This window comes from Diceros bicornis, chromosome 13, assembly GCF_020826845.1.
Source record: "Diceros bicornis minor isolate mBicDic1 chromosome 13, mDicBic1.mat.cur, whole genome shotgun sequence".
Classification (NCBI taxonomy): domain Eukaryota; kingdom Metazoa; phylum Chordata; class Mammalia; order Perissodactyla; family Rhinocerotidae; genus Diceros; species Diceros bicornis.
This window is the reverse complement of record NC_080752.1, coordinates 42,692,469-42,702,209: the sequence shown is the minus strand read 5'-3', so window position 1 is coordinate 42,702,209 and position 9,741 is coordinate 42,692,469. Positions and strand designations below refer to the sequence as shown.

At 52.7% G+C, this 9,741-nt stretch overlaps 1 protein-coding gene across 3 annotated transcripts; it reads left to right on the top strand.

Annotated features, from left to right (window-relative positions):
* The first annotated feature begins 1,517 nt into the window (after positions 1 to 1,517).
* KDF1 (keratinocyte differentiation factor 1) lies at positions 1,518 to 9,391 on the top strand. 3 transcript variants are annotated; one of them, XM_058553340.1, is made up of 4 exons: positions 1,518 to 1,542; positions 6,814 to 7,884; positions 8,320 to 8,394; positions 8,945 to 9,391. In XM_058553340.1, the coding sequence occupies exons 2-4, from the start codon at positions 6,846 to 6,848 to the stop codon at positions 9,025 to 9,027; spliced, it is 1,197 nt and encodes a 398-aa protein (XP_058409323.1). In that variant the 5' UTR covers positions 1,518 to 1,542; positions 6,814 to 6,845; the 3' UTR covers positions 9,028 to 9,391. The 3 variants fall into 3 exon arrangements, with proteins under 3 accessions (XP_058409323.1, XP_058409324.1, XP_058409322.1); XM_058553341.1 differs by lacking the exon at positions 1,518 to 1,542 and adding an exon at positions 3,105 to 3,193; XM_058553339.1 differs by lacking the exon at positions 1,518 to 1,542 and having other exon boundaries at positions 4,416 to 7,884.
* The last annotated feature ends 350 nt before the right edge of the window (positions 9,392 to 9,741 follow it).

The following is a 9,741-nucleotide window of genomic DNA, read 5'->3' as shown; positions in this document are numbered from 1 at the left end:
ATGTGGTGGGAGGGGCTGCCATGGAGGGTCTCTGGTGAAAACTGAACACCTACTGTGTGCACACGGTAGGGCACCTGTGCAATGAGATGATGGTGCCCTGAGAGGTGAGATAGGGAAGGAAACCCCCCAGTTGCCATGGGAATCATCTTCCAAGAAGTGTCCACCTTGGCTGGGCAAGGGGAGGGCTTGGCAACCCAAATAGGGCCGACCAAAAGGGTTCTGTCCTAATTGGCAGTATCTCCATCTGGGGGGTGGGGGAACTGAAAGGGGGCTAAGCAGTACTGAATTCTTCCCACTTCACCAATCTGTACCCTAGTCATCTCTTATCTTACTTTGTATCCATTATCTCTTTTAATTCTCCCAGTTGGAGAGAGGTACTATCATCTCCACAGACGAGGCTTAGAGAAAGAAAGTGCTGGCCCAAAGCCACAAGGTTTGCACCTGAGCAAATAATTTCTATTTCCTAAACCTCATCTGTAAAATAGGAATGATAACACCTGGCCTGCCTTACAGACTAATGGAAAGACTAATTAATAGATGAAAGTAAGGGGTTTAGCACGGATCCTGGAGATGCTCCCTAAAAGTCACTTGTTTATTGGCGCTATTGTTGTTACTAAGTTATTAAGGGGAGCAGGAACCCAGGACAGTCTGAGCCCTAACTTCTTGCCACCCAACGATGTTGCCTCTTGCAGAGACCCCATAGGATGTGGTGATCATGGCCCATTTTAGCCACTTCTGCTGATCCGGGAGGTCTGTCAGGACTGCACAGCCCAGTCCCCTCCTCCACCCCACTCCCAGGCAGCAGAGCAGAGGTACTTGTCTTCTCCTGCCAATTTCCCCAAACAGAGAAGTTGAACTGACCAGTAAGCAGAGGATCCCGGCCCCCAATTCTGCCTCATGGCAAAGGAAGAACTCAGAGCCCAGCGGTTTATGCAATAGAGAATATCTGCTGAGCACCTAGTACAGCCCAGTCCTGCACTGGGCCCCCGGAACACTGGGAACAAGACCTGACCCTGTCCTCAAGGTCAGAGGCTAAAGGAGGAGACAGAAGATAAGAAAACAACGGTGTGCTGAGCATTATGATAAAGCAGGTCAGAGAACTGTTCTGTATAACAGAAAACCAGACAGGCCTAGGGGTCAGGGAAGGCGTCCCAGGAGACATGCGCTTTGAGCTGGGCCTTTAATGCCTGGCAGGGGCTCCCAGGCGCTCAGAGACTGCTAGCACCACCTGCCCATTTAACAGAAGAGGAGACTGAGCCGCAGCGCCTCTCCACGTCAGGCCTCACTTACCCGGACTAGGCCAAGCGCGGCTCTCTGTGTCCGCGAGCCAAGAGACCAAGCCTGACCCCGGCGCCCGCCCAGCGCCTGGGGCGGAGTCTCGGCCCAGGTGCGCGGCGGCGGCGGCGCTTCGCGGAGGCAGGAAGTGTGTCCCCAGCGGCGGCCCGTGCAGCGCTCCCGCGAGACGCTCACCTGCGCTCCAGGTGAGCGGCGAGGGGGGCGGGGGGAGGGGCCGAGCTGGAGGCAGCTCACCTGGCGGGACAGGTAAGCCTCGCGCAGGCCCGAGGGGGCGCGAACCGGGGCGGCACCGCTGTGGAAAGACCCCCGAGGCTGCGCCGGGGCGGGGGAGGGTCCCGAGACCGGTTCCTCGGGAGCCACCCTCCCACTTCCGGGGTGCGCGGGCTGGGCCGGGGAGCGGCCTGAGCGGGCGCCTGGGCTGGGCGGGCACACGGGGGGCCGTGTTCGCCTTTAGGGCTGCGCTGGCTTGGGGAGGGAGCCATGCTCGCCCGGGGGCAGTGTCGGAATTGGGGAGCGGGCCGTGCTTACCCTGAGGAACAGTGTCAGGGCGGTAAAGAGGCTGGGTCCTCCCGCGGGCAGAGGGCCCCTGCAGCTGGAGAGGGTGGTGCTCGCCCAGAGGGCACTGCTAGTGTAGGGGCTGTGCTAGTCCGAGGGGCAGTGCTAGGGTCTGGTTCTTCCTTGTCCCCGGGACTAGGTGCCTGCAAATGCGGGAGTCGCGGGCTGCCCCTTTGGGGCAGGAGGTCGAGGATACACCGATGCCCGGCGCTAGAGCCGACGGCTGTTTCGTGAGCAGGGCTGGGATGCCCCTCCCGGCCAGGTGTGCAAGACTCGGCTGGGCACGGGGGTGGGGCGGAGGCTGGTGCGGCTAGGCCTGTCCTGGGGACCTTGGGAGGAGGGGGCGGTATGGAGACAGACTCCTGAGTGTGTGTGTTCTCAGGACTAAGGAGGATGGGGAGAGCATCAACGAGAAGTTCAGGGAGGATGCGCCTGGGGCCTGGGACCTTCTGATCCCTGGGAAGATACCTGCAGTGCCTTGGGGCGCCCAGTAACCTAGCCCCTCCCAGTTGCCAAGCACCCTGCTAAGCCCCTGGACGCCATATCTCATTTAAACCTCAAGGTGGCCCATGAAGAATACTCATCTCTCCCCTTGTTAAAGATGAGAAAAGTGAGGCCAAGAGTCTTGCCCCATGCCACAATAGAAACAGGGACCCTCCCCCTCACTAAACCAAGTGACCAGTGTTCCTAGGATTTTGGAGGGGTGGGCAGCAGCAGTGAGGGGGAGACAGAGCCTGGACAAAATGGGCTGTTTGACTTCAGGAGGGTTCAGGGCCGAGAGAGGAGGGGGAGACTGAGGCCAGGCATTGTCCTTATCCCAGGTGTTGCTCCCCTTCCCTCCATCCCACCCCTGTTTGAAATGCGTGGTAAAGAGAAAGTACATGGGGGGCCGGCCCCGTGGCTTAGCGGTGAAGTGTGTACGCTCCGCTACTGGCAGCCCGGGTTCAGATCCTGGGCGCGCACCAACGCACCGCTTCTCCGGCCATGCTGAGGCCGCGTCCCACATACAGCAACTAGAAGGATGTGCAACTACGACATACAACTATCTACTGGGGCTTTGGGGAAAAAAAGGAGGAGGATTGGCAATAGATGTTAGCTCAGAGCCGGTCTTCCTCAACAAAAAATAAAAGAGGAGGATTAGCATGGATGTTAGCTCAGGGCTGATCTTCCTCACAAAAAAAAAAGAGAGAGAGAAAGTACATGGGCTCCAGAGTCTGGAGGACCACAGTACAAATCCTTCACCATCCCTTTCTTGCTAGATGTCTCTGGTCAAGTCACTTCATCTCTCTGAGCTTCAGATTCCTGATCTGTCCAGTGGAGATATAATACTTACAGGGCAATTGTGAGTGTTAAAAAAAGTGAACGTCCTCTTGGACTGGAGCCTGTTTCTGTCCTGTTAACTGCTGTTTCCCTAGCATTTAGCATAGTGCTGGGCACATGGTAGGTGCTCAGTAAATATTTGTTGGATGAATTTAATGAATAGTAGTGAATCCTAAAGCCTTGAAGGCGGAGGAGGAGACAGTGACCCTATCATCAGTAACCCCTTGATGTTCTTACAAACTCCAGGGACCCCAGAGCTCAGTATAATTGAAACAGTGTAGATGTGTCCACCCTCCTCATCTAAGGCCTGAGCCAGGAAGACTCAGGACTCCCTACTTGGGCCCTCTTTGGGCACAGGCTTGTCCATGGAGCTGGCAGCTGGCAGCTTTGACTTCCCCCTTTCTCCCAAGTAATAGATGGGATGCGGTAGTGCATAAGAGTCTGGGCCAGGCTTGAATACAAATAAATGTGTGGCTTTGGACAACTTATTTAACATCTCTGTGCCTCAGTATAGTAATAATAAAAACAATAATAATAATAATGGCTACAAATAGGGTTGTGAGATTAATTGGTTTAATACGTTTAAAGCACTTAGAACAATGTAAGCCATCAATCATTAACTTTCACTAGAGTGCAAGCTCCTGAGGTCAGAGAATTTTGTCTGTTTTACCACTGTATCCACTGAACTTAGAACAATGTCTAGCACACAGTAGGCCCTCAATAAATATTTGTTAATTGAGTGAATGAATGAATCCATACCCACCCCCACATTGCTCAAACCAAGGCAAAGATTTTAACCACTTGCCTTTTTGGATAGTGAGGGACTTCAGAGTTCCCTATTGCAATTTCAGTTTGCACAGGTTTGGAGAGGGGATTTCCACCCCTCCTTCCCTCAGACTGCTGCTCCTTCTCCCGCCCCCCCCCCCACTCCCCCTCTCTGGTCAGCCTAGAGCCTAAGTCCTTTTTCTTTCCACCCAGTGGTCCTGGCTTTACCCTGAGGTCACACAGAATCTGTCAGTTCCCTGAAGCACTTATTGTACCCAACTCTGTTCCCCAGGCTGAGGCAGAAAGCAATTAGACACAGTCCCTGCCCCTCGGGGTCATATAGGCTTATCTTCAAACTGACCCAGCTGTCAGAGAGCCTAGCAGAAGGCTGTAGGGAGAGGGGCTCCCATCTGACTTGGGGTTCTGAAGGTCCTTGGAGAAGGAGTGCTGGAGGAGTGGGTTGAAGAGTTGCAGGAATAGTTAATTCCTATATCTTCCTCATCCCCATTCACCATGGCTAACATTCCTTCCCCCACCCTTTCTCTCCCTACACATACACCTTCTGGTTTTGGGGGAACCTTTTGAGATTAGGTTGTAGACATCATGCTCCTTTACCCCTAAATGCTTCAGTGTATATTTCCTAAGAATAGGAATGTTGCCTTATATAACCCTAGTAATCAAATTCAGGAAATTTAATATTGACATAAAACTGTTAAATAATATACAAGTCTATTTTTAAATTTCGCCAATTATCCACATTATCCAATTTCTAATTTTTCCTCTTGATCTAGGATCCAATCCAGGGTCACACATTGCATTTAGCTGTCATGTCCCTCAACTTGGGCTTGTCTGCTGTTTCCTCATGATTACATTCAGGGTATGCATTTTTGGCAGTAATATTTCATAAGTGATGTTGTATCCTTCTTAGTGCACAGTATCAGGAGGCACATGATGTCAGTTTGTCCCATTATTGGTAATATTAACTTTGACCATTTGATTAAAGTGGTATCTGCCAGGTTTCTCCAGATTTGTGTTTTTTTTTACATTCTCACTGGCCACAGCTAGTAGAAAGGAATGGAGGTGGCCAGAATGGGGGCCTTGACTGTATCTGGGTGAGAGATGATGGTAGCTCTCTTTAGGGAGGTGGCATTGATTTGCCATATTGCCTACTAGGGCCAGATCTGGGACTAGAACACAGATATCCTAATGCCCAGTCCCAGGCTCCTCACACATCACCAGTTCTAGGACCCCAGTGCCTTTAAATCAGGGATAAAAAGATAAGGGATCAGTGTCTCAGAAAATCCAGGCTAAGGATAGTTACTGCCCAGTAAACCCCTACATGTGATCAAGGACCCTCCCAAATACATCACTTACATGATGTTCCCTGACTCCCTCAGGCAGAGTTATTTATTCCCGTAATGCCTCATATATCCTACATGTTCCATCTTATGAGCTTTTAAGCATCTTTTTCTCTACAAAACCATGTGTGCATCACAAGAACGATCTGTAGTTCATTCATCTTTGGTTCTACGGTGCCTGACACAGGGCCAGGCTCAGTGTTTATGGGATGAATGAAGTCTTAGTTCTGAGCTTGCTAGCAACTAAGTCAAAAAGGGAAAGAAGATGTATTTTGGCCTTGGCTTTTTGTCTAATCAAAGGAAGCGAAACAGTGCTTGGTGTTAAATGTTGCAAGAAGAGCAAATCTGAGCTAGACTGACATATTGATGGGGGACCTGTTATAGTCTCTTGTCTGATTTGAAAGAGGAGGAGAAGAAGGGGAAGGTGGTAATGATCAGGTTCTGTAGCAAGTCGCATGGAAAGGCATTTGCTGAGCAGCCTCAGAGTCTCTGTGCTGGGTGGGCTTACCAGCAGTAGGAAGAAACTGGGGGAGACTATTCCCCAGAAAGTGAGATCCCAGGAGATTTTTCTTTTTATGTGGTAAAATATACATAACATAAAGTTTACCATTTTAACTTTTTTAAAAATCATTTTAACCTTATAGTTTTGTGGCATTAAACACATTCACATTGATTTGTAACCATCACCACCACCATCCATCTCTAGAACTTTTTCATCTTTCCAAACTTGAACTCTAGCCATTAAACACTAACTTTCTATTCCCCGCTGCCCCCAGCCCCTGGCAACTACCCTTCTACCTTCTGCCTCTATGAATTTGACTATTCTAGATATTTCATAGAAGTGGGACCATACAATATTTGTCCTTTTGTGTCAGGATTATTTCACTTAGCATAATGTCTTCAAGGCTTATCTATATTGTAGCATGTATCCGAATTTCATTCCTTTTTAGGGCTCAATAATATTCCATTGTATTTGTATATACCACATTTTGTTTATTTATTCATCTGTCAATGGACATTTGGGTTGTTTCCACCTTTTGCCTATTGTAAATAATGCTACTGTGAACATGTTGTAAAAATATCTTCCAGTATCTCTTCTCAGTCCTTTTGGGTATAGACCCAGAAGTGGGGTTGCTGGATCATCTGGTAATTCTGTTTAATTTTTTTAGGAACTGCTATACTGTTTTCCATAGCAGCTGCACCATTTTACAATCCCACCAGTAATGTACAAGGGTTCCAGCTTTTCCACACCGTCTCCAATGCTTGTCATTTTCTGTTTTTTCAATAGTAGCCATCCCAATGGGTGTGAAGTCCCAGGAGATTTTGACATGTAGGTTAGACTGCAGAGAGAATTTCCTCTTTGGGGAGGGAGGGAACGCTGGGTTAGAGTTCCAGGGCATATTTGGGCCTGTCCACATCACAGGCCTCTCAGAAACCAGAAGTCTGAAGCTCCTCAGGTCAGCGCAGGAGCTTGCCCTTGACCTCTAATCCTGACTCCTTCCTGGCCTCACCCCGACAGGTGCCTGGCTGTAACAAACCACGCAATGAGCCATGCCTCGCCCCGGACACCCCCGCCCATCGTCTGGGCCCCCACGCTTGGGTCCCTGGGAGCGGCCAACAGAGCTGTGCCTGGAGACATATGATGAGCCATCCCAGCCCCCACCAAGCCGCCGCACCCGTAGGCCAGACCCCAAGGACCCTGGCCACCATGGGCCCGAGAGCCTTACCTTCATCTCTGGCTCTGCTGAGCCTGCTGCCGAGCCCCCAGCCTGCTGCCTGCTCTGGCGACCCTGGGTGTGGGACTGGTGCCAGGCTGCCTTCTGCTTCCGCCGCTGCCGGGGTTGCCTCCAGCGCTGTGGAGCCTGTGTGCGGGGCTGTGGCCCCTGCTTGTCTGCTGGGGACTCCCCTGAGGGGGCTGCCGAAGCCAGCTGGGCCAAGGAGCACAATGGAGTGCCCCCCAGCCCCGACTGTGCACCTCCCAGCCGGCGGGATGGCCAGCGGCTCAAGACAACCATGGGTAGCAGTTTCAGCTACCCTGACGTCAAGCTCAAAGGCATCCCTGTATACCCCTACCGCAGCGCCACCTCCCCAGCCCCTGATGTGGACTCCTGTTGCAAGGAGCCGTTGGCTGAGCCCCCACCCATGCGGCACAGCCTGCCTAGCACCCTTGCCAGCAGCCCCCGTGGCTCCGAGGAGTACTACTCCTTCCATGAGTCGGACCTGGACCTGCCTGAGATAGGCAGTGGCTCCATGTCGAGCCGCGAGATCGATGTGCTCATCTTCAAGAAGCTTACGGAGCTGTTCAGCGTACACCAGATCGATGAGTTGGCCAAGTGCACATCAGACACTGTGTTCCTGGAGAAGACCAGTAAGATCTCGGACCTTATCAGCAGCATCACCCAGGACTACCACCTGGATGAGCAGGATGCTGAGGGCCGCCTGGTACGCGGCATCATTCGCATCAGTACCCGAAAGAGTCGCACTCGCCCGCAGACCACAGAGGGGCGGTCAACCCGGGCTGCTGCCTCTGCTGTTGCTGCCCCTGACAGTGGCCATGAGACCATGATGGGCTCAGGACTCAGCCAGGATGGTAGGTGGGGCCCCACAGGGCTGAGGGGCAAAGTGGAGGAGGCTCTGGCCAGGGGAGGGTTGCACTGGGGTCTTTGCCACTGTTGGTCCACCCCTCAGCCAGGCCCTGCTCTTCCTCCTCCTTTTCCTCCACTCCTCCACGTTCCCTAACAGTCTCCTTCTATCCCCTGCTACCACCTGCCACAGTAGCTTCCAGGCCGAGCCTGGTTAACAGGACCCAGGAACCTGTATGAATTTGGATTTCTGTCGTGGCCTAACCAAAACCTCACCACACAAACACACACACACAAGTTGTCTGTTTCTTTGTTTTAAACATTGTTTCTCTAGCCCAGCCCTGGGGTGAGTGGCCCTTCTCTCACTGGGCTAGGGGCAGAAGTAGGGAGTAGAGTTGAAAGAATGTGATAATGACCACTGCCCCCTCATGTTCCCTTCCTAGAACTCACAGTGCAGATCTCCCAGGAGACAACTGCAGATGCCATCGCCAGAAAGCTGAGGCCTTATGGAGCCCCAGGTTTGGTCCTGACCTGATGAGGAGTGTGGAGAGGAGAGGGGACTGTCCTAGGGGCCCCCCATATGCCCCCACCCAGCTTTCTCCTGGGGTGGGTGAGGATGGGCTCAGAAAGGGACGAGAAGCCTGAGCAGCCACAGACCCCATCCCAATCCTGCAAGCTGGCTTAAAGGGTTCAACTGGGAAAGATTCAGGGGGCTGCCCCTGAACCAGCAGGGGGAAGGTACCCAGAACCAGCATCTAAGCCCAAGTCGCTGGGGAGGAAAGTGGAGGGTGGGAGGTCATCCACTGGTGCTGAAAAGGCACCTTGCGTGGTTTCTCTTACTGTCTTCTTGGCCTTCACAAGCCCCTGGGAGTGGGGTCATTACCTTTTTACAGAGAGCAGTGCTGGGGCTCAGAGAGGTCAAGACAGAGTGGGTCACCCAGCCAGGATCAGATTGATCCAGGCTCAAGTCCTGCTCTGCTCCTTCTCAGCAGGCTTCTCCCTGCCCATGGACCTGGATGAGCCTCTTCCCCTCTCTGAGCCTCTGTTTCCTCCTCCTTTCCCCCTCAGGATTCCCAGCCAGCCACGACTCGTCCTTCCAGGGCACCGACACAGACTCATCAGGGGCACCCCTGCTCCAGGTGTACTGCTAACCCCTGCCGGGCCTAGTGGCTGCAACCCCTTCTGAGAGAAGCACAGCCTACACCATGAAGAGGGGGACCAGGACCCCCTTTTGGGGAAGGCTGGCCACAAACCCAGAAGCAGTACCCACTCTGGTTCCTCCCACTTTGGCTGACTGGTTCCTGGACTATGTGCATTTCACTGGGCCATGGTGCCCACATCCTCCTGGATCCCTAGCTGGCCTGACCTCTGCCTGGGCCTATTTCTTCCTGCCCAGGTGGCCTGGGTCATGGGAAGCACAGACTTAGGGGTTACCTTCTGGGATTGAATCCCAACTCTACTACCCCCATAACATACCCCCATAACCCATCATGCAAACGTCCTCTTCCCCAAGATGGGGGGTGACAGCTAAAAGAAGCTTGTCTTAAATGGATTGGGTTGAGGGGCAGGCAAGGCCTGTGGAATTCTGTGGGCAGTGCCCACTCCACATTATGTTCTGTTGAGCAGTTTCATTCTTGGCTGATATTCTACACGCTAACATGACCATAGTTGCAAGTACAAAGGTAACGGACGTCTGCCTGGTCATCTCGGCTGTGGTACTGTCCTTTCTGTCCCATCTGCCTGACTGCTGCCTGGAGCAGGAGACAGGATAGTGTCCAGCCTGGCTTAGTGTTGTCAGAAGGCTAAAATGGGAACAGTAATGCCCACCTCTCAAGTTCACTGTGCGTTCCAGGATGTAGAGCCAA